Genomic DNA, 25,294 nt, shown 5'->3' on the forward strand with positions numbered 1-25,294 from the left:
CAGGGGCTTCCTGAGCTAGATAGCCCCTAACATGGGGCCCCCAACGTAAGCCACAATGACCTCCAAAGCATTGAGATGGGTGTTAACCCCAGAACAAAATTATACCTTTCATTATGGCTTGGAGTTTGGTCAGCAAAGCCTGAAAATTCTTTGTGCATGCCAGTGGTGTTAACAAGGGCAAGCAGTGGGTGAGTTCCACCCTGGATGCAGGCAGTATGGGGGTGCATGGAGCAGCTGCGGGGCCACAATCCATCCATGTGTAGTTGTCAGCCTCTGTCCCTCTGACTGTTTTGGGGAAGGGGATTGGCAGAGTTGAGAGCCCTTGATTGCAGGGTACAGCCCTACAACTGCTCCATGCACCCCACCATTGCCTGGAGGAGGGGTGCTCCACCCTGGGTGGCAGCCAAGCCAGGTATGAAATTAGTACACGCTAATCTCAGCAAAATCAATCAGGGGAAGATTCTCAAAACTTTGTGGGAAAATCCATTGGGTAGCTGTCTAAGGCATAAATATAACGTTTTGCAAAAGACGAGTCATTTTCAAAAACCCGCACATGCAGAGGGTCACTACATTTGCATAGGGTCATTAAAGTTGCATATGACAAGTCACTGGTGATATTGATCGGCACATGCACAGAATATACCCGCATATTAATAATAATAATAAAAAAGACCCCTAATTTAAAGGACAGTAGGAGGGATGCCCACTCTGACATTCCACCGGCACGAGGGATACCCTCTCCCTCCTGCCGCCGGTGATTCCCACCCCCTACACACCAATATTATTTATTTAAGTCAAAATGCTCAAACACAGTCTAAATGGTCAGTTCTCAATGGATAAAAGTAAATAGTGGCATACTTAGGAATCTGTATTGGGACTGGTGCTTTCTAAATGTACTTAAAAATGATCAGGAATGGGGACGTTATGTGGTGTTTCTCTAAGATGGACGGGCGAATGCTCAGATCCTATCAGCATGTACAAACTTTCCCCTCGCTTTGACATTTTTTTTTATCTTTGAATCCTAGTTCTGATAATACTTGAAAGTAAAATTTTATGGTGTCCAAAGCAACCAAGAACAAACCTTCTTTTTCTATGCACTCAGCTACAAAGCGGTCAAAACATGAACCACCAATGCTAGAAAAATGGATCTCCTGCCAGACTCATCCAATCATAGAAACATACTTGCTGAAAATATTAATGTGGCCAATTCTCTTTACTAAAGCTGCATTAAAGGCAGACATTTCTCAAATGTCCACCCAGCTCACTCAATAGAATGTGCATTTAGAGCTCCCAGAGCATTCCATGGTCACACATTATGCATAGGTAAGGTGACCATACGTCCCGTTATGGGACCAACCATCCCGTTGTCCCGACCCACCGCTTCAGGACACTGAAATGTCCCATTTTCAGGGACAGCGTCCCGAAGCTGTGCGAGGGGACAAGAGACCGGCAATCGCTTCCCCTCCAGCGCTAAAGCCTGCCTCCCTCCTTCCCTCCCTACAGCGCCAAAATGGTCATGGGGGGCCTGCCAGGTCCGGAATCACCCTCCCTATTCTCAGGGTCGGCATTAGGGGATGGCAAGGGGGCTCCGCGATCCAGGCAGCTCTCTTAGCTGCCATCAGCCCTGCCTTCGGCTGCGCCGGTAATGCTAAACTGGACGGTAAAACCAAAGAGAGAGGCCGTGGGACTTTTTCACTTGCCTCCATCGCTCTAAGTTCTGCCGCTCTCGATCTCGCCCCCCCTCTGAAGTGACTTCCTGTTTTTGAGGGGCGGGATCAAGAGCGGCAGAACTTAGAGCGATGCAGGCAAGTGGAAAAGTCCCACAGCGTCTCTCTTTGTTTTTACCGTCCAGTTTAGCATTACCGGCGCAGCTGAAGGCAGGGCTGATGGCAGCTAAAAATCGCCTCCAGTCTCGCAGCAGCACTGGAACACTCTGAGGGACTTCTATACCGTTCAGGCCTATTAAGTTGGGGAAAAGAGGGGAGGTACTGGAATGGGATGTGGGAAGATGGTGGGTTGGCTGGCTCAGGAAAAGGAAGAAAGCTGCTAAATCTGATAAGGAAGAAAAAAAGGAACATAGGAAGATGCTGGACATGGAGGTTGTAGGGTAAAGGGAAATAAACAGACATGATGTGAGTAGAAAGACAGGTGAGAGATGCTGGACACGGGGTGGATGCAATAAGAAGAAAAAGGAAGTTCTGGATATTGGAGTAATAGGTAGATAGGGGGCATGCTGACACAGAAGGAGGGAGAGGAACAAGAGATGCCAAGTCCATGGGAGGGAAGAAAAGGAAAGGAGATACCAGACCATGGAGGGGGAGGGAGATATGCCAGAGCATGGGGGGGGGGGAAGGAGACAGATGCCAGACCATGAGAAAGGAAAGAAGGAAGGAGGGAGGGAGAGAAAGGAAGGAGAGGAGATGCCAGATAATGGAGTGGGAGTTGGAAGGAGAGGAGAAATATGCCAGGGCATGGGGGAGAGACAGGAAACAAATGCCAGACCAGAGGGAGAGGAGGTGCCAGAGCATGTTGGGAAAGAGATGTCAGGGCTTGGGGGAGAGAAGGAGATAGAGATGTCAGACCATGGGGTGGAGTGGGAAGGAAGGAAAAGAGAAGAGAGATTCCAGAGCATAGGGAGACAAAAAAATGGAGAGGGGGTGAAGCTGAAATGAATTATGTACAAAGGAGACAGTTTATGGAAGGAGCATAGAAAGAGGGAAGATACCATATGGAATAGAGAGAGGGCGGGGACACTGGATGGAAAGGGACAAGAGAGAAGGGACAGACGCTGAATGGAAGTGTGGGGGATTGGAGGGACAGACACTGAATGGAAGTGGGGGGGAAGGAGGGACAGATGCTGAATGGAAGTATGGGGTATAGGAGGGACAGACGCTGAATGGAAGTATGGGGTATAGGAGGGACAGACGCTGAATGGAAGTATGGGGGATAGGAGGGACAGACGCTGAATGGAAGTATGGGAGATAGGAGGGACAGACGCTGAATGGAAGTATGGGAGATAGGAGGGACAGACGCTGAATGGAAGTATGGAAGATAGGAGGGACAGACGCTGAATGGAAGTATGGGAGATAGGAGGGACAGACGCTGAATGGAAGTGGGGGGGAGAGGGGGGCAGTATGAATGGAAGTGGAGGGAGAGGGGGAGCAGACGCCAGAAGAAGTGGGGAGGAGAAAGGAAAAAGGGCACATGCTGGATTGAGGGAAGAGGATAGAGTTAGATACTGGAAGGGGTGAGGGAAAGAGATGGTAAGCTATAGGAGACACAATGAAAGAGGGAAATTGAGGACTAAATAGTAAGAAAGAATTTAGACAGAGATAGAAAATAAATTGAGAAGAACAGGAGGAAGGGAGCAGAGAGAGAGATGCCTGAGCAGGGGGGAAGGGGAGGAGACAGATACCAAACCTGGGAGGAGGAAAAGAGGAAGGAGACAGATACCAGATCTGAGGGAAGAAAAGGAGAAGAGAGATATGTTAAAATCTGCTGGAGGGAAGAAGGAAAGCGAGAAAGAGGCAGAGAAGGGGGGGGGGGGCATTTTAAGCAGATTAGAAAGTCTAGAGAGAGAAAGGCCTGGACCAAAGGGGAAAGACAGGAGGCAGATACAGGACTATGGGAGATTCAGACAGAGGGGGACAGACCCTGGGGAAGAACACGGAGATTTAAGATCATAACAGAGGAGGGAGAGAGAGGAAGACCTGGAACAAAGGTACAAATGAGAACTGACACTGGATCTGGGGAGGGTAACAGAGGGAAAAGAGAGAGAGACCTGGACCCAAAGGGGATGGGGCTGGATTGTGAAAGAAATGTTGGATGCGAAAGAACGATTGGATGCACAGTCAGAAGGAAGTGCAACCAGAGACTCATGAAATCACCAAACAACAAAGGTAGGAAAAATGATTTTATTTTAAATTTAGTGATCAAAATGTGTCTGTTTTGAGAATATTTGCTGTCTATATTTTGCACTATATTTGTCTATTTTTCTATAGTTACTGACATTGCAAATTTTAAAGTAATCTGCCTTGACATCTTTGAAAAAAACCCGAAACTCGTAAATGATAATTAACATTTTCTCTGCAGTGTGCTTTGGTTTTTTAAAATTTTATGTTTACCATTATGAATTAATAAGATATTGTGTGTACATGAAAAATGAATGGAAGACATTGGGGGCGGGGCTAGGGTTGGATTGGGGGTGGGGCTAGGGCAGGATTGGGAGAGGGGCTGAATATTAATAGATGTCCCGTTTTGATGAAAAAAATAAATGGTCACATTATGCATACACTGGTTCATTTCAAGCTGGTTACCCTGTACTCTGTTTTTTCACGGAGAAGCTAAGTACTTTCAATTATTATTTTTGACGTGCTCGTGATTGAGCCATTCCGGCTGAATTTGCACACCACTTGACCCCCTAATGGGGGACAGAGAGAGTTGAACCAATTCACAGTATTTTTTGTGATATTATTGATATTTATTTCACTTTTAGCACACTTGTGCACTAGTTTAATTCAATCGGGCAGCCCAGGGATGTTTCACAGATAATACCCTTTTGGATGTATGACTGTGACAGCTGGTGCATTAGGGACGTGTTCCCACTGCAAGCTGTGAGACTGAGGGCTTCCTATTCACACAACAATTTGTGGTAGGTTGGTTTTGGTTCAGCGGCCAATGCCCTCCATCCTTCTTTTGGGTCAGGAGAGACTTGTTGTTTTTGTTATATTTGTAGTAATCCCCTTTTTGGGTTTTTGTATTGTTCACTAGGCCTTAAATGAAACAGAACCTCAATAATCTAGATTCTATGCAAGTGGAACTCACAGGATGTGGCAAATTGCATGAGGAGGAATAATGTACACATCCTTGGTCTACCAAAGACAGGGGACAACATGATTAGAAAAATAAAATCAACAGATGACAAAAATAAGAAAAATGATTTTTTTTCAGTTTATTAGCTGAAGAGGTCTTTCAGCCCATCTGCATATTCCTCCCAGCATTCTCTAAGGTCACTCGCAGGTCAACTCAGATCCACTCAGGGCCTCTTCTCCAGGTGCTCAGGGCTCCCATCGACCATTTCCAAGTGCTAAGGAGATCTTGTACCCCCCATCTGCATATTCTGTCCAGTATTCTCTGGGATGACTCACAAGTTCACCCTGATCCACTCAGGGTATCCACTTCAGGTGCTGCATGCCCTTAGGTGTGTAAAACACTCTGTTTCTACTATCAATTATATATGTAAATTATGTAAACCGTTTAGCTTAAAATGGTATAGAAATTTTTTTTTTAAATTTATGAATTTGAATAATTACAATATCCAATAATACAAAAGAAAAAAAGGATTTCATAAACAATACATAATCAATCATGCATAATTCCTTTTTAAGCCCACATAAATGGGGAAACATGATACAATCTCACATAGAAATTATAAGGAAAAAATAAAGGAAGTAATTCTCGACTCACCCTCGCGAATCTTAAACCTTTCCTTACTTTTAGAGGGATTCTTAATTTTTCTCCTCAGCAATGAAACTTAAAGGTATAGAAATTTTTTAAATAAAATAAATACTCCCTTTCCATGGCTCTAGTATACTTTCTTCTCTTAATACAGACTTTTCCTAATCTCTTTCTCCATCTTAAACAACTACATTCCTCAAAACCATATTGCCCACTTTCTTCTCAGTTCTGAAGCTTCAACATTTTCTTCCTCTGATTCGACCAACTCTATTCTGTCCGAATGCATCTCATCGGCCATGCTGTCATCTCTGTACTCTCTTGCTCTATGCTGGGGATATCAATTCCAATAGTCCTCCTAATCAATTCTCACTCTACTCATGCAAGTCACACCGCAATGTCTCCAATCTTATTTCTGTTCCTCTCCTCCCCTGTGCCTTTCTCATGTGCCCCGTGGAATGTCTGCTCTGCTTCTAATAAGCTTGCTTACATCCACGACCTCTTTATTTCTAAAGCTCTCCATCTGCTTGCACTAACTGAGACCTCATTCTGCCCTGAAGACTCTGCTTCAGTTGCTGCCCTGTGTCATGGAGGTTACCTCTTCTCCCATACCACTTGCTCAGTTGTCATGGAGGTACTATTGGGCTGTTACTCTCACCTTCTTGTAGATTTCAACATTTTCTTCCAGTCTCACTGCCTTTCTTCCTTTGAAGTCCACTCCATCCATCTATTAGCTCCTCTAGCTCTCCGAGTAGGAGTCATTTATTGACCCCTCCCCCCCCTTTTTAAGTCCCTTTATTCCTTTTGCACTGACTTTGACTCCTGGCTTTCCTTCTTTCTCAAACTATCTCCATCCCTCATTTTTGGTGATTTTAACATTCATGCTAATGACCCTCTCCCGGTGACGGGATAATCGCGCGCCAGACACCAGCGCGCCGACAATCCAGCGCAAGAAAGAAGTGCACCATCGAAAGCCGCCAAAAAAATCTTGCTAGTCTCAAAACTCATCATAAAAAGATTTGCAGCGGAAGGAGCATTGAAAGCATCCATAGCTACACCTCTCAATTGCAAAAGTTTATCGTCAAATATGATTATTTAGCAAAGCAATATCTAATAGCTGTACTAGAAATTCCTTAGCTACTCGATCTGGATGAGAACATTTATCCAACATGGACATAACCACATCATGAGGCTTCTTGCAAAGGGATCAACGTGTACAAGGGTTGTATTTCCATAGTAACCAGTATCAAAGAGTCAAAATTCTTATGCAACTACATCAAAATATTCAAAAAGTGAGTTGTATGCTTAACATAAGAGCACAGGTACAAGAGGGTGTAAAATCAAAATCCACATATTTACTCATACACTCCAATAGAGAATTCCTGGAAAAGAAACAATTGGGCTTTGTTGTAAACTTTTATGAATTTTAGGCAAGATGTAGAAAATTGGTATCACTGCATTCTTAAAATTCATAAACTTATACTCACACTAGTATGCCTTTTGAGATTTTAAGTGTGTCGTGGCTCACAGGGCAAGAAGAGAGGCTCCAGCGTCTGCGTCAGCTGACTTCTACCGTTGCGTTGCACGTATCTGCTGGGACTCCTGCCTCCCTCGTCTCCGCACCTCCGGACCAGCAGCGGCAGCTCTGTGTGCTTTTAACTTTAGCACACAGCTGCCGCTAGCAGTAGTTTAGCCCAGTTTCATCAGGCAGCCTCAGGGGCCTTTGCTAGGCCAGCCCGTATTGAATCATCGAAGCGGGCCGGCCTAATAAAGGCCCCAAGGCTGCCTGATGAAACCGGGCTAAACTACTGATAGCAGCAGCTGTGAGCCTAAGTTAAAAGCACACAGTGAGCTGCTGCTAGCAGTGACAGGAGAGGTATTGCTGGACAGGGAAGGGAGAAGGAGTACTGCTGAACATGGGGAGCAGGGAAGGGGGAAGTAGTACTGCTGGACAGGGGGGGAGGAGGGAAGGGAGAAGTGGTAATGCTGGACAGGGGAGCAGGGAAGGGAGAAGGAGTGCTGCTGGGCCTGGAAGAAAGAGAGGGAAAGGTGCTACACACTGAAGTTGAGGGTGAGATGGTGCATGGGGAGAGAGCATGTTGGGTTGGGGGTGGGAAGGAGAGATGCCACTCAAAGGAAGAGGCAAGGACAGAGAGAGAAAGCGTGCAGGAGGGAGAAAGTGTTGGACTTATGGAGAGGGCGAGATGGATGGGGAGGACAGAAAGGAGGGAAGAAGAAATGTTGCACTCTGGGGAAGGGGGGGATGGCAGAGAATGAAAAATTGGACTTATGGAGGGAGAGAGAGAGAGATGTTGGTTGGAGGAGGGAAGGAGGACCAGAGGAAAAGCATGCAGGAGGAAGATAGGAAAAATGTTGGACGTGGAAAGGAGGGAGAAATATTGGGCTGGGAGGGGGGCCAGAAAGGAGGAAGGCAAGGGAGATAGACTGCAGGGGGCAGAAAAGAGTAATGTTACACTGGGGGGGGAAGGAGAGATGACTAAAGGAAGGGAGAGATATCAGACCAGGGAATAGAAGGGAAAGAGGGGAGTCTAGTAGCTATAGAAATAATAGTAGTAGTAGTAGTAGTAAAGAGAGATATGCCAGATTGGGAAGGAGAGAGATGCCAAACTGGGAAGGGGGGAAAGGAAGGAGAGAGATGTTGTCGGACCACTGGGGGGGAGGGAGGAGAGAGAAGTCAGCCCATGGAAATAGGGAGGAAAGGAGAGAGAGATAGTAGATTTTGAGAAGAAAGCAGAAAAATTGAAATATTGAATGTTAAGTTAATGCCAAAGATGGATGCAATAATTTTCCTTATGAGATGGCAGGGATGTCACTAGTGAAAACTAAAGTCAGAAATTGCTTTGATAAATAATATATGAACTGACTTTGCATTCAACACAAACCTGTCTATGAAGTGTAATCAATGTTTTAAGTTGCTCAGAAATGTGAAACTCAACAAGGGGGGAACGCACCCCACTAGAATGGGAACAGAGTTTACCTCCCAGTCATTGCAACTGTTTCTGTAGAGATCACACTTCAAGCCAGGATGTTAGTTAATAAAAAATTGTTACAGTCCTTGAAATGATATAAAGTATAGGATTTTCTCCTTTCTTCTTATGCTTGTTTTATACTTGTCAGAACATCACTTAAGCATGATTAATAGAATCATAACTTAGCTCAAATGAGGGGTTTGGGGTCCCGACGCGGCCCCGTTTCGTGTCCTTCGTCAGGAGACCCACTCACGATTGCTGGAAAACTGGCTGTAGTCTTTTAAACTTCAGTTATGTTAAAGTTAGTGATACGACAACATTTCAAAACTGAAAAGCTCTCACACCACAAGTGTATTCAAACTACAGAAACAGTTGCAATGACTGGGAGGTAAACTCTGTTCCCATTCTAGGGGGGTGCGTTCCCCCCTTGTTGAGTTTCACATTTCTGAGCAACTTAAAACATATTGATTACACTTCATGGACAGGTTTGTGTTGAATGCAAAGTCAGTTCATATATTATTTATTTAAAGATGGATGCAAGGCAGAAAGTGAAGATGGAGAGAAAAACAGTCAATGGATAAGAAGGCCCTGGAAACATAGTTAAAAGCATAGACAAATAAAGTCACCAGACAACAAATGTAGGGAAAATGATTTTATGTATAGTGATTGAAATGTGTCAGTTTTGAAAATTTATATCTGCTGTGTATATGAAAAATGAATGGAAAAAAATTACATTACAATTAGTAAAGGGGGTGGGATCTGTGGAAGAGCTTAGGTGGGTCTAGGGTAGAGTTTGGGAGGTCTGTGGTTGGGGATACTCAGTTGATATTTGTTAAGACTTCCCTGCTGGCACGCCCTACTGGCATTTCAGGGCCTGTCTGGAGGGCCTCTGCGCATGTGTGGATGTTAGGAGGGAAGGAGGGATGATGTCACACATGCACGTGATGTCATCACAATGACATCCGCGCACTTCTGGGTGCCTCGAGCTGTGACTACTACCTTTTGTGTGTCCCAGCTCAAAAAAGTTTGAGAGACACTGCTCTAAGGTTTCAAACATAAAAGTAATGAAACATTCATGACAACAGTATATGATGGTGTGACAAGAGGTTATAGTACAACATTTTCTACACTATTTTAAATCATTACAAATCCCTACAAGCATTTTTCAAATGAAAGTTCTAGAATGATAATAATAATAAAACATTCAAAGAAAGGGAAAGATTGTGATGTAACAAAAGGATATAACAAGGGTGGTAGATGCATTGAACAACCTCCCAGTGGAGGACATTGGAAACACACATACTGTCTGCAAAGAAAATATGAAATAACCACCGAGGACTCAACACATAGGTCTACCATTATTTTTATGAAATCTCCCTCCACCCTCATTCTTAATCTTGCTCCCTGCATCTGCTAAGAATGCTTAAACAATGTCATAGTTATTGTGTACACCACCTCTACTAGTAGACTGCTGCAGGCATCTATCATTTTTTGTATTATTTTCTGTCAACTCTACCAACTTCATATCAACTTCCCTGATCCTCCAATTTATTTTTCTATGGAAGTTTGCACCTTCTTAGACTTTAATGAAGGCTGTGATTTGAACGTTTTGGTCACGCATCCTATATTCCTAGAGATGGTTTGCAAGTTACTAAAAATGAAGTCGTCATATTACAGAAAACTTCATCTCCTATGGATGAAAAAGGAAGCGGAACATTCATAAGTGCTATAAATGCCTTCTTAGAAAGTAATAAGTTAATTGTGTGTCTTTTTGGGGCTCCAGAGATGGTCATTGACACATGGCATTTTTCAGTTTCCTCTGGATTACTATGCAGAGACGACTGTTAGGTAAGCCAATTGGACCCAATGGACCTCTGCCTTTCCTTCAAACTATACCTATGTAATGGGGATCCGTATGGTAGGAAGCTATTGTGACAACAACAAAGAAAAAAAGGACCTATGTTCCAAAAATGCTGGCGAGTCCAAAACTAAACAAAATGGAACAATTGTGTCTAGATGTCACAGGAACTGTTTAAAAATAAAAGTTTTTGAGATACAACAGTTTTCAATAACCTCTCCATCCTCATGTTAAGCATCCAAATATCATTCAAGGAAACCTCTTCCAGAATTTCATCTGAGCCTAACAGCCCCTCAGTTGAGGTAGTGAAACTTTTGGCATTTTTGAAAAAACTATACCTGTTTTGGCTGAAGGATCAGTGGCTTCAGCAGAAGCTCCAGGATCAACTTAGGATCCTGTTTCCTCAGAGGATTTAGGGGGGAGAGGAGGAGTTCGTTTGGGAGAACTAAGAGAAATTCCTGAGACCTGTTCTAATCTTTCTGCTGCTTGTGGGGGTTCTAATATTTAAGTAATAAGATGACGGTTCATGGGACCTATCATTACATATGTAGAAACTCTTTTCCCTTTTCTTTTCCCCATAGTTAACCTATCTAAGTAACCAAATTATTAAAGAAGAGAAAAAAAAAGGAGAGGAGAACAACACCCATAAATGATAGTTAGTTCAGCAAAAGGGAGTCTCCAGGCAGTTCTTTCCTCCCTTAGCAGATGCCCAGAGGTCAGCACACCTCTGATTGTATCTCAATCACAAGAATTTTCTAGAGAAGTTGTAGAAAAACTGGAGAATGTAGATTCCAATATTAAGGTTTTAGATTCCACTATGACAACTATGGAAAAAAAGGTTGTTAACCTACAATCATTTTCCATGTCTGCATTGAAAGATTTACATACTATTCACTTAAAGCTGGAAGCAATGGAGAATGCTGCTAGGTCAAAAAACCTAAGAATAATACATTTTCCTAAAACTCATTTAATCTCACCTGAGAGATCCTTTTTCGGAAGTATCTTAGTGAGATTTTGGGTATGCAGAAATCCGAGACAGTGCCTATCTCTACTCTCTATTATATACCAGTTAAACAAAGAGTATCAAGGCAGCAAAGACAGATCAGTTAGAATCTATTGATATAGATCTGACAGACTTTTTGGAAGACTCTCAAGATGTAATACAGATGAGAGCTACCTTACTTGTAACTTTTTTGAGTGAGAGCGATAAGGCATTGACGATGAAACTTTATTTTAAAAATAAAAATGCTTTATTGTGGAGCTAAGGTTCAGATGTTCCCTGATGTGGCAAGATCGACCCAACTCAGAAGGAAGGGCTTTTTAGCCTTGAAACCTCGAGGTGTGGAACTGGGTGCCACATTTTTTCTGAAGTTTCCTTGCAAGTGTTTGGTGACTTTTCAAAGTATAGATTATATTTTTGGGGATCCGGCTCAGTTAATACAATTTCTTGATTAAAAATAATGGGGGATTATATATTTTATTGGTTGAGATAGCTATTTTCAAATTGAGGAGCCTGATTTGAAAAAGATGCTTATATAGAAGGAAGATGTTTTCTTCCTTTAATTTTCTTTTGAAAAGATTTCTGTAATAAAATGATGCAGCTCTCCTTTTAATGAGGGCTAGATGGAATTTCTGATTTTGTAATGATAATAATTATGTAAAATGATTTGTTATGTTTCCATATCCTGTTATCTTTCTTTGTAAACATTATCTGAAATTTCAAAATAAAAAAATAAAAGTTTTATTCAACTCAATTAGCCAAAATATAAAAACACTAAGATTACATTTGTCTAAAGTGCAAAAAGTACCAATTGCTCATGAGGGTAGCAACATATATCATAAAAATGAGAATATATATTGTGAGCAGCAAATTCTCTTTCCATGTTTTATAAATCATGTCCAAGTATTAAGGAGACAAGTTTAGATTACAGCTAGAAGCTGTGGGATTTCTGTACTTACTTTGTTTATGTTGATGTGTAGAACAGACCACGGTGCAGAAACCTTTGTGGTCTCCACCTCTACCTTCTTCAGATGGGCAGGAGCATCTTCATAAAGAATCGGGCCTCCACCAGAGCAGAGCTCTATTAGTGGCAAAAACATGTACAAAAAAGAAAATAAGCACACTTACGTAACAGACATCTTAGACATTTTAGATAAATGGTGTTGAGGGACACGATAGAGGCTGTGAACAAAATTGTATTAATTTTCCCAACACATACAGAATAAGAAAGGGTCCCCTAATAGTAGTAAAATATAATAATTGACTAGAACAGAAAATGTACAGGGAAAAAAATGTAGTAGGGAGGTTGCCCTGAATTATCACATTCCCATTTATTGTTCGCGACAAAAATATACAAAAAAAAAAAGATTAAAAAACTCAATTAGGCAAATACCCCATGCATCCGATATTCAGCATTTTTTTTCAAACGCTGGCTGTCACCAGCTAGATTAGCCTCAGATAGTCAGTGCTGGGCCATTTCCGGGGACCAGCACTGAATACTTGGAGCTAATTTCCATTGCCCTGGCCACCAGTGCTTCTGCAGATCTCAGTCAATATTCAGCTGGGCCTGCCTAACTATTTTTTTAAGTTTAAGAGCCCTCCCCCTCTCCTTCCTATTCCCTCTTCCCTGCCCATGAGTATCAATACCCCTCCACTACCCCCACCAAACGAATCAAACCATCTAAGGTCTAGATATGCCACCTGGGCCTACCTGTCTCCCTGGTGGTCCTAGTGGAGTTGAGGGCAGGATCATAGCTCCCTCAATCCTAATCCTTATGGCTACACTTCCAAAATGGCTGCCGTGACCTCTCATTGCAACTCAAGGTATTTTGTGTGTAGTACTGGAAGCAGTCATGGTAACCATTTTGCAAGTGTCGCTAAATAGGACTGGAATGAGAAGACTTTGCTCCTGCCCCAAATGACCCCTCTAGGACCACCAGTAAAACAGTTAGACCCAGGGTTCCTATCTAGATCTTAGTGAGGGGCTTATTGGGGGAAGGGGAGGGGTGTTGATATTTATGGGCTGGAGGAAAGGGGTAGGAGAGAAGGGTAAGAAGATCTCTCTGGAGGAGGCCAAGGAAAAGACTACCAGACACAATTTGTAGTCTAAACATTCAAGGCCTTGGGAGTTCTTGGTGTCCTACTAACTGGTAGAATACCAACCAATAATATCCCTGAATTATAAGTGACTGGCTATTTTATTGGGTTTATGACATCACTTAATTCATTAGAAAACATACATAGTACATCTTCCAATTGAATTATAATTGCTTCATTAAGATCCAGTTGATGCTTAGTTTCAATCACATGATTTCTTGTCAATCTTATTTCATTATCAATTTTCCCTAGCAACAATAATTTATTTATTTTGTTTTCTATCCTGTTCTCCCCAATGAGCTCAGAATGGGTTACAGGTGATGACTTAGGGCCTATTCTACTAAACTGCGCTAGCGGTTTTAGTGCGGGGAATCGCACTGAATGACCCGCACTGCTCCAGACACTCAAAAGAACTCTATGAGCATCAGAAGCAGCGTGGCTCCCCACGCTAAAACCGCTAGCACAGTTTAGAAGAGGCGGTTAGTTATCACGTTACTTAATTTCACTTCTGCCAGCAATAGAGGGGGCATTCCATTTCAGTGCATTGTAGAGAATGATGCGTGGAAAAAATTTGTTCCTGTCCTGAGTTTGGCCCCATCCCTGCCAGCTCAGTACCCGTCCCATCCCCACAAACCATCTGATCCCATCCGCATAAGCCTCGAATAGTTATGATCTTATACTAATCTTATTTTATTAAAGTATAAAAAGAAACAAAATTGTACAATTGTCATTTTATAAACACAAATAATAAAAATATAAGAATTGTCGCTGCTGGGTCAGACCAGTGGTCCATCATGCCCAGCAGTCCGCTCACGCGGCAGCCCTCTGGTCAAAAACCACCACCCTAACTGAGACTAGCCCTACCAGCACACATTCTTGTTCAGCAGGAACTTGTCTAACTTTGTCTTGAATCCCTGGAGGGTGTTTTCTCCTATGACAAGATTCTGGAAAAGCGTTCTTGTTTTCTACCACTCTCTGAGTGAAGAACTTCCTTACGTTTGTACGGAATCTATCCCCTTTCAACTTTAGAGAGTGCCCTCTCATTCTCCCTACCTTGGAGGGTGAACAACCTGTCCTTATCTACTAAGTCTATCCCCTTCAGTACCTTGAATGTTTTGATCATGTCCCCTCTCAATCTCCTCTGTTCGAGGGAGAAGAGGTCCAGTTGCTCTAATCTTTCGCTGTACGGCAGCTCTTCCAACCCCTTAACCATCTTAGTCACTCTTCTCTGGATCCTTTCAAGTAGTACCGTGTCCTTCTTCATGTACGGTGACCAGTTCTGTACATAGTACTTCAGATGACGGCACACCATGGCCCAACCAATCTGTTCGTGATCCCCTTCTTTATTATTCCTAGTATTCTGTTTGCCCTTTTCGCCGCCGCACATTGCGTGGACGGCTTCATCCACTTGTCGATCAGAACGCCCAAGTCCCTTTCCTGGGAGGTCTCTCCAAGTACCGCCCTGAACATCCTGTATTCGTGCATGAGATTTTTGTTACTGACATGCATCACTTTACAATTATCCACGTTGAACCTCAGCTGCCATGTCGATGCCCATTCCTCGAGCCTGATTATGTCACATTGCAGATCTTTGCAATCCTCCTGTTTCATCACTACTCTGAATAACTTCGTATCGTCTGCAAATTTAATCACCTCGCTCGTCATACCTATGTCCAGATTGTTTAAAAAGATGTTGAAGAGCACGGGTCCAAGCACCGAGCCCTGCAACACCCCACCGGTGATGCTCTTCCAGTCCGAGTATTGTCCATTTACCCCCACTCTCTGTTTCCTATGATCCAGCCAGTTTTTAATCCATGTGAGTATTTCACCCTTGATTCCATGGCTCGCAATTTTCCAAAGTAGTCGTTTATGCAGAACCTTGTCAAATGCTTTCTGAAAGTCCAGATATACAATGTTGACCGGGTCGCCCTTGTCTATCTGCCTGTTTATTCCCTCGAAGAAGTGCAGCAAGTTTGTCAAACAAGACTTGCCTTTGCTGAATCCGTGCTGTCTGGTCCTCATCAGACCGTGTCCGTCAAGGTGATCAATGATGCGGTGCTTTATCAGCGCCTCTATCAGCAAGGATGAAAAACCCCTCCCCTTCACAAATATCCTAACTATCGAGAAAACTGAATAAGCCAAATTATTACAGAATGCTACACAGAAAAATCATGCTAACAGAATACCGCAGTCACACATGAAAGAAATAGTGTTAGGGGAGTACAACTAGGGCAACTGCCCCTGGTCAGAGAGAGCCTTAAGCCAGCTGTAAGCTAAAGAATCACAGCCTGGGCTTTGAAGTCCCAAGTTATGTCTCTAGCAGGATACATATTTCAAATCTGAAATACTCTAACCACTAAGTAGAAAACATTATTTTTTCTACCTTTTGTTGTCTCATCATTTTATTCTTTATATCATGTTTTTCTCAGGTGCTGGTCTCCGTTTTCTTTTGTCTTCTATTAACTCACTTGCAAGGGTCTACGAATCATTTGACATTTCCTCTTTCTCCATGCTCAACATCCATCTTCTATCTCTGTGTATGTATTGCTCCCTATATCCCTTTTCTATGTCTCCCATACATCCCTTTTCAGTATTTCCCCTGTGTCCATCTCTCTGCCTTTATCATCTCACTATACTATGATCCCCTCACCCTGTGTACAGACAGTGGGGACAGAGAGAGATCCAGAGTGCATCTATCCCACTCCCTCTACTGTCACATCCAACATTTCTCCCTCTCTCATCCCCTGCATCATGTGCAGCATGTTTCACCATTGCCTACCAGGCCCATGCCCAACATTTCTCCTTCTATCACCTCTCTCCAGGACCATGCCACTCTCCCATCATCATTATTCTCTACATTCCTCCCCCTTGCATCCCCTTCAATCTGTCCCTCTGTTCCCTCTCCACCACCATATCCAACATTTCTCCCTCTCATCCTTCTCTTCCCCATGTATCTCTACCTCATTACCTCTCCGACAGATGGCTTCCAGGTCAGCCACATGCAGTGTGCAAGAGCTGCTGCACGCATCCCTGCAACAGTGCCACTGATGATAGGAAAGAGCAGCCCAGCTGGAAGGACTGTTGAAGTAACTGGCATCCCCAGATGACCCGGAAGGCTTCCCTCAAATGTTATTTCTTACATCAGAGAGAAGCCTTCTGGGTCGGTTTCAGCTGAGGGGGCCTGAGCGGCGAATGCTTTGGGTGTGAGGGTGGGGTCTGTTCGACTAGCGATAGGGAGGGAGGGTAGCTGCTGGACTCGCGAGTGTTGGGGGCTGCTGCTGCACCCGCGATTCTGAGGGGACTGCTGGTGGGAAGGGAGGCAACTCACAATAGATCCTTTACTATAAAGACAAGGCCATTCACTGCTCCACAGGGCAGTGAATGGCATTGTCCCTGTACCCATGGCAACTAGTTGATTTTTTCCCACATTCCAGTGGGTTAGTCACGGGTAACAGTCACCATGTCATTCTCTAGTGCATTGCACATCTTGTAATATGTTAATTTAGGGCACACTGATCCCTTAGGCACTTCCTCTATTCTGTTAATGGAACAGGATGTAGTGGGTTAAACATCTAACCAAGCAATATTCTCTTTACTGTAAAACTGAAGTATTTCTATATCCTTCAACTTCTATCTTTTATTTATACTGAATATATACTGGTGTCTTTTCAGGTTTCACAGGCAAGGAGTGTCTCATACATATTGGGTTAGGCTCCTTTCCCTTATATCCTGCTTAATATTATTATTGTCCTCACCATTAAAATTTTACAGCAGTACTATTCTCCATAAATGAAAATAGAAATACATTACTAGTCTATTTCATTTCAGATTTCACTCTGTAGTAATTCCATACCTACTGTATTTGTACATATTCTATTGTAATGAAATTGGCACTGCACATAGTTTAAGCTTCAATACTACTATGCCCAATCATGTTTATTGACAATCTGATTCAACAACAGGCGCAACCTGAAATTTCCAGGACATGAATGAAACTAACACTGAGCAAGAAGAATCATGCCATACAAAAAAAAAAAAATGCAAGTGACTACAAGACCCACAGTCACCCAATATCATTAACTTTAACATTTCCTCTAAACCTTGATCACCCATTTCTCTAAAGCTGCCATTTGAAGGTCAAAATGAAGTCATTTTGAAGCAGATTGTTCTGGTCTCTACCAGCCCAGGTTTAATTGAGTAATATAGTTGGGGAGGTGTGGGTAATTTTTTTTCACATTTTTTCACATTTATAGCATGCTTAATACTTTCACTACAGAAATCTGTAAGGTGTTTCAACTACAGTGCTTCCCCATGAATTTGCGGTCCCAGTCATTCACGGTATTTTCAGACCGTGAAGGGGAGGCACGAGAAGGCAGCTGGAGAAGCAGAAGCCAGCCGGAGCGCCGGCGAGTGAAAGAAATCACTCGCGGTATGCTCCGACCACCTATTCCTGTACTAAAGTTGGCCCTTACCAATCAGGAGCTGCGTGTCAAAGCAAATATACAGAACCTAAAGCACCAAGGATGAACTTAAGTCTATATTAATCCTGCCATTAGAGATTTAGTTCCATTTTATGTTTATTTCTTAAAGTTGCCTGGGAATTACTGAAAAATACTATCTAAAATTAATATGCATAAAAAAGTATGCATTAGTATATATCATCACACGAAGAGGTTTTTGGGGTCCGCATAGCATTCTTATATAGTAGAGAGAACTTAAAATAAATCTATATAGATCATGCTTACTGTGCGTGTCTGGAATTTCAGGTATAGTATCTTTGATCTCATTTCCAATCACCCCATAACTAGCATGGTGGTGATGGTGATGGTAGTGGTGATGATGATGTCTTGCAGGTACTTTTGTGGCAAATGGAGTTCCTCCATTTTCCTCAAGACTGAAAGGATGAAGGTCTGTATTGTTCAAAACTTGAGGTACCTTAGGATAGCTGTATAATAGACAAATCCAGTTTGAAAACAGTTCCAAATACACAGATTGCACAATGTAAAAACATCTTTTTAAAAAAACAAAAAAACCCTACACAAACAAAAAACTTTAGATTCAACTAACTATACATAAGGGACATGTTATGGTTTAAAGATGGATGAAATCTAGAGTATGAAAGAGAAAAAGGAAGTCACGTCTCTCATATGGTTTTGAAATACATTTTATGAAAGCCTTGTATGTCCTGCAACTTTATACATGTAACACACAAAGAAAACCTATGAACTTTTGCCCTTTAAGAGTTCAGTATAAAGATTAGGCAAACATCTCACAGTGCTTTATTTATTGTAATTTTCAAAAAATTACCCATTTTACTAAAGTTTAGCATATACTAAATGCTAAGAAGCCCATAGATATAAAATCAAAAAGCACGAGTAACTGTACAATTTTCAATAGAAGAAAGAATCACAGAATGAAAAAAATAATCATGGCTTTGTATTCCACACAAAGGAGAAGGATCCAACTAGGAAAATAATTAGGTTAATTTGGAAGGGAAAAAAGGAAGCCTAATAAATCCTAGTTAACTCTTCTAACTCAGGACCAGCGGTTATTTCAAGAAATGAAAACTAAGTAACAACTTTATTCACAAGAAGGTATGGATAATGGGTCATAAATCTGATATATCATCATTCTAGGGTACAACCAAAGCAGTTTACATATTATATACAAGTGCTTTCTCTGTCCCTAGTTGGCTCACAATCTAAGTTTTTTTTGTACCTGGGGCAAAAGAGGGTTAAGTGATTTACCCAGGGTCACAAAGAACCACAGTAGGAATCAAATCCACTAAATATAGTGGATCCACACCCAGATACCTAATGATGTACTTGCTGGGAAACTAGAAGAAAAATATAGCTCCCAAAACTACCACATGAAGCTTAAGCTGAAGAAAAGCTTTCCTTAAGCCTGCATGTTTTTGGTTATATCAGAGAAGTTATCCTTTTCCCAAAAAATATTTAAACTTAAAAATATAATTTTTAAACAAAACAGGCATATTGGACTCTGTATATGCAACAACAATCTGGTTTTGCTAGACAGCTAGATGATGACCCCCACAAAAAGCAGAAAGATCTTATAATGCCTCCATATCGCTCCATTGTGTGACCTTACTTGGCGTATTGCGTTCAATTCTGGTCTCCTTATCTCAAAAAAGAAACAGCAGCACTAGAAAAGGTTCAAGATGATAAAGGGGATGGAACTCCTCTCGTATTAGAAAGACTAAAAAGGTTAGGGCTCTTCAGCTTGGAAAAGAGACAGCTGAGGAGAGATATGATTGAAGTCTACAAAATCTTGAGTAGAGTAGAATGGGTTTTGGCCAGGTAGTAGTGACCTGGATTGGCCACTGTGAGAATGGGCTACTGGGCTTGATGGACCATTGGTCTGACCGAGTAAGGCTATTCTGATGATGATATGTTTAAAAGCACAAGGAAGGCACCAAAATCTCGAGTTCACCCCAGGAGCTCCAATGTAGATCAACTTTCAGTATTTCTCTCTTGAGAAGGCAGAATGAGAACATAAGAATAGCCATACTTGTGTAAGACCAATGGTCCATCAAGCCCAGTAGCCCGTCCTCATGGTAGCCAATCCAGGTCACCAGTACCTGGCAAAAACCCAAAGAGACGCAACATTCCATGCTACCGATTCAGGGCTAGCAGTGACTTCCCCCATGGCTTTCTCAATAACACTAAGGACTTTTCCTCCAGGAAATTGTCCAAACCTTTCTTAAAGCCAGCTTTGCCATCTGCTCTTACCATAACCTCTGGCAATTCAAACTAAACAGACAAGGTATATCCTGTTATACATTTCTAATAAATCATTTAAAAGCTGTCCTAAGATTCACGCTGGCCTCTGGCTGACGGAACAATGACTGGAGTAGCTCTATTTGTTCACCCTATGCTATATTTGCTGTGCATGGAGTGAGGTTTGAGGTCTTTTTTTCTCCACTACTTTTGTTATTTTATGAGCTTTGCTAATGTTGGGATAACTATATTGCTATAATTTATTTGATTTTGCTATTATACATTATAGCAGGTTCTGTTATATTTAGGTGACAAAAGAGACATTTCAAATGACTGGAGAAAAAATGACTGTCTAGAATTCTATTCAAAGGTTGATGTAGGACCCACCAAGAACGTATAAAATCACAGTCATGAAAACCAAAAAAGAGTAGCAAACATTTTTAATGTCTGCTAAGAACCATTTGGATAGGGTTTAACAGTTAGGTAAACAACTTACAAAAACTTTAGTGTGCATTAGAGTCTCATTACAATATCTTCTAAAGACTTTGGGCTACTTTTGAGGATAAAATAAGGAACATTTGTGCTGCTTTTCTAGCGTGTGAACCTGCTTTGAACTGTTGAATGTGATAGTCGAATCCAATCTCGGCATGAAGGAAAATGACTACCAAAGTTGCCTAGGCCAAGTTCGTATTTTACTGCTTAATGTGGTCAGTGCTTCAGTTGAGCAGCATCATTACATTTTGTAAAAAAAAAATTATTTATTTATCATTACATTTTAATTTAGTGTCATGTCTGCAGCAATGTGGCTAAAGAATGTGAATTTGCAATTCCTTAATATATTATTATTCCCCTATGAAGCAACAAGAGTGCTTTAACACAATGGGGGAAAAAACTTAACAGGTTCTTAACATGCCATCACATTATGCCAACTGAAGGCAGCACCCCCCTCCCCCCTACACACACATGCACACCTTTCAACAAGCATGCTATTAGCAGCTTATTGGTCTCACATGTGATAATTGTGCTTGAGGGGGACAAAAGAACATAAAAATAGCCTTACTGGGTCAGACCAATGTCCATCTAGCCCAGCATCCCAACTTCACAGAGGCTAATCCAAATCACAAATACCTAGCAAAAACCCAAATACCGTTAGCATTCCATGCCACCGATCCAGGGCAAGCAGTGGTTTCCCCATGTCTGTCTCTACAGCAGACTATAGACTTTTCCTCCAGGAACAAGTCAAAACCATTTTTAAAACCAGCTACGCTATCCACTCTTAACACAACCTCTGGCAACGCATTCCAGAGCTTAACTATTCTTTGAGTGAAAAAATATTTCCTCCTATTGGTTTTAAAAGTATTTCCCTGTAACTTCATAGAGTGTCCTCTAGTCTTTGTAATTTCTGAAGGAGTGAAAAATTGATCCACTTGTACCCGTTCTACTCCACTCAGGATTTTGTAGACTTCAATCATATCTCCCCTCAGCCATCTATTTTCCAAGCTGAAGAGCCCTAACCTTTTTTTCTTTCCTTATACGAAAGGAGCTCCATCCCCTTTATCATCTTGGTCACTCTTCTTTGAACCTTTTCTAGAGCCACTATATCTTTCTTGAGATAAGGAGACCAAAATTGAACACAATACTCCAGGTGAGGTCGCACCATGGAGCAATACAGAAGCATTATAATATATTTAGTCTTGTTAACCATCCCTTTTTAAATAATTCCTAGCATCTTGTTTGCTTTTTTTGTCCGCCACATTGAGTGGAAGGTTTCATCGTACTGTCTACAATGACACCTAGATCCTTTTCTTGGGCGCTAATCTCCACAAGGTGGACCCTAGCATCCGGTAACTTTGATTTGGGTTATTCTTCCCAATGTGCATCACTTTGCATTTGTCCACATTATATTTCATCTGCCACTTGGATGCCCAGTCTTCCAATTTCCTAAGGTCTGCCTGCAATGTTTCACAATCTGCCTCCATTTTAAACAACTTTGAACAGTTTAGTGTCGTATGCAAATTTAATCACCTTACTTGTCGTTCTAATTTCCAGATCATTTATAAATAAGTTAAATAGCACCACTCCCAGTACAGATCCCTGTGACACTCCACTGTTTACTCTCCTCCATTGAGAAATATGATCATTTAACCCTACCTTCTGTTTTCTAGCCGATTACCAATTCCTAAACCACAATTGAACTTTGCCACCTATCCCATGACTCTTTAATTTTCTCAGGAGCCTTTCATGAGGAACTTTGTCTAAAGCTTTCTGAAAATCTAGATACACTACATCAACCAGCTTACCTTTATCCACAATGTTTTCACACCTTCAAAGAAGTTACGCAAATTGGTGAGGCAAGATCTCCCTCGGCTGAATGCATGCTGACTCTGTTTCATTAAATCATGTTTGTCTACGTGTTCCACAATTTTATTTTTTATCATTGTTTCCATCATTTTGCCTGGCACTGAAAACAAGGTGTACCAGCTTGTAATTTCCGGGATCTCCCCTGGAACCCTTTTTAAAAATTGGCATGACATTGGCCACCCTCCAATCTTCAGGTACTACAGACGATTTTAGTGATTTTACTCCACGTTGGAATATTTATCACCTCCTTCTCAACTGATGGTTGTCTTCCCTTTCATTTGCAGTTCCACCATGTCTGCTATCCCTCTTCAATGAGGTCACAGGCTTTTACAACTTAAGTCACTTCATGTTCGATCAGTGAGAAATCCCTTGTTCCCTCTCTACTTTCTCATTGTTAACTCTCTCCTTGGGACTTTTAAGCTGCAGGTCAATTCGCTTCAAGGCCTCTCTGGTCTTAGATTTGGTCACTCATTCTCAATTAGATATAGTCTGCTTAATCTAAAACTGGTTTAAATCGGGAGAAGCGGGATTCCTTAGCCAGCACCTCCTGCCTGATCAACTGTTATTTTTGCCTCTCGTCCCTCTAGACGTGGAAGTAGCTTAGCTGTTTTTCCTAAATCTTTAATAATTACAGAAGTCACTAACTTTCCCCTGCCTTATTCTGAGGCTTTACTAGTATAGGTTGTTGCCAAATCCCTGCTCTACTTGCTCTTACTTTATTGTCCACCATCCCTGAATTCTACAGTTTGGGATCTGCTCAAAACAAACACTTATTGATGCATCTATCTCCTTCCCCACTTTGATCGTTCTTGGAGACTTTAATATTCAGGCTGACAATCCATTCTCCTCCACAACCTAACAATTCTCATTGTTAATTGACTCAGACTTCAAGCACTGGTTTCAGTTCCCACTCATATTTCTGGTCATACGATTTGACTTAATTTTAGTTCCTTCTTACCCACTGTTCTCTGTCAGCTACTTCCTCTCACTAGTTTCCTGGTCAGATCATCTGCTTATTTCTATGAGTCTACCTCTTTAGTAAGCAAACCCCAGTGCCTTTTCAGACCAGATTCTTAAAGAAAGTAAACCACACTGAAACCACCAAACTCTACTTTGACTTTCTAATGTTATCGATTGATCAACAAGCTCAGTCATTTAGGGTTTAACAGTTAGGTAAACAACTTACATACGCTAAAACGCTTGGAGAAAGAAGGTGTAACAGCTCCTGTTTCGTTGAATAGTTCTCTGTTCCAGCAGCAGATATATATATCTTCATTATTTTATTATGACTTAGTAATTACTCTTTTCTTACTTCTTGGATCACTTATGAGGACTTAAGTATATTAAGAAATGTTTTTCTTATTTTGATGGTTTTTGTTTAAATTGATATGTCTTAGATTACACTTTCTGTACAAGATGTTAAAGCTTGGAAAATAATTTTGAAAATTTAATGAAGAATTTAGAAAAAAAAAACACACAAAAATCCCAAGCTCAGTCATGGTTAGAGAATGACACGAGGACAAATTTGTCCCCATCTCCGTGGGATCTATCTCTATCCCTGCAAGCTCAGTCCCCATCTATACAAGCCTGAAACACTTTTCATTTTAAAGTTTTCGATGCTTGTGCAGATGAGGACAGAGCTGGTAGGTTTGGGGCAGGAATAGGGACAGAATTTGTGGGGACAGGATGGGTATGGAGATGGATCCCACAGGGACAAATTCATTCTCTAGTCATGGTACAGCAGTTTGTCCTGTGTATTAGATACAATTGCCCCTGTTAAAATAATAACTCCTAATGTCCATCATAAACAGCCTTGGTGTAATCTGGACTTTTGAAACCTGAAATGTTAGATGCTGTGTTTTATCATTACAGCTACAAAGTGAATATATCACCTCGACCCTGATGAAGTGAATAAAAAATGAATTCATCTCAGGATTTTAATAAACTTGATTGAGCCCTTCAAAAAAAATGTTATGGACAGGAAAGCAACCATAAGAATATTATGATAAAGATAGCTGGAGGCTATTAGATCTTAAACTATATAATTTGGCATGTGAGCTTCAGGTACTGAGAGATTGGTTTTGTGGCGCTTCATATTTCATCCCTGTTGAAATAGAGGCCCTCGTATTGTTCCTATTGATTGGCTCATATGTCTTGCATGCAAAGGTACCTAAATCTACAGAATATTCTACAAATCATACAGTTCTATATGAAGGGAAGCTGGCGGAGTCTGTGTTCTTGATTGGGCAGTGATCCCTTTGTTTCTCCTACTCCCATGGGTAGGAAATACCTGGTATGGACTCACCAGCTTTCTAGAGATGGCATCATTAAGGGCTGCAATGGGTAAGAGATATTCTTGATGACAAGGTAAAATGCATATTTTTTCTGAGCTGCAGTCATTATTTGATCTCTCATGTACTTTATTTTCATATTTTCAGGCACATCATTATGTTGCTGATTTGGAGGGTCCAGGAATTGACTGTACATCACACAAATTCTTAAATACTTTTTGTTCTTCTCTAAGTTTAAAGCATTCCTGACACACTTCCATAAGTTTTTGCTGGATCGCCTTCCCAAATATTGTATGGACAGCTTGACAGGAGCCTGGAGTAAGGAATTAAGTTGTCCCACAGTAGAGATTTTGAAGCAGTCTGTTTCATATCATTAAGCTCTCTATTCAGATATTACTTTGGGAGCTTGTGTAAGAACTTAAATCTCATCCTGAAGAACTTTTAAGGCATCAAATAACTATACAAACTCTTATGGTATCCCTCAAGGTTCAATTTTGTCCCCTCTT

At 41.6% G+C, this 25,294-nt stretch overlaps 1 protein-coding gene across 2 annotated transcripts in view; it reads right to left on the reverse strand.

The window, feature by feature from the left end:
* Window positions 1-25,294, reverse strand: part of EPB41L4B (erythrocyte membrane protein band 4.1 like 4B) — a 449,748-nt gene that overhangs the window by 81,075 nt on the left and 343,379 nt on the right. For both annotated transcript variants that reach the window (XM_033930624.1, XM_033930625.1), the window contains 2 exons: window positions 18,145-18,344; window positions 12,262-12,383 (listed from right to left, as the gene is read on the reverse strand). In XM_033930624.1, coding sequence (XP_033786515.1) covers window positions 12,262-12,383; window positions 18,145-18,344 — 322 coding nt within the window. The remainder of the gene's footprint in view (window positions 1-12,261; window positions 12,384-18,144; window positions 18,345-25,294) is intronic.

This window comes from Geotrypetes seraphini, chromosome 2 (assembly GCF_902459505.1).
Source record: "Geotrypetes seraphini chromosome 2, aGeoSer1.1, whole genome shotgun sequence".
Classification (NCBI taxonomy): domain Eukaryota; kingdom Metazoa; phylum Chordata; class Amphibia; order Gymnophiona; family Dermophiidae; genus Geotrypetes; species Geotrypetes seraphini.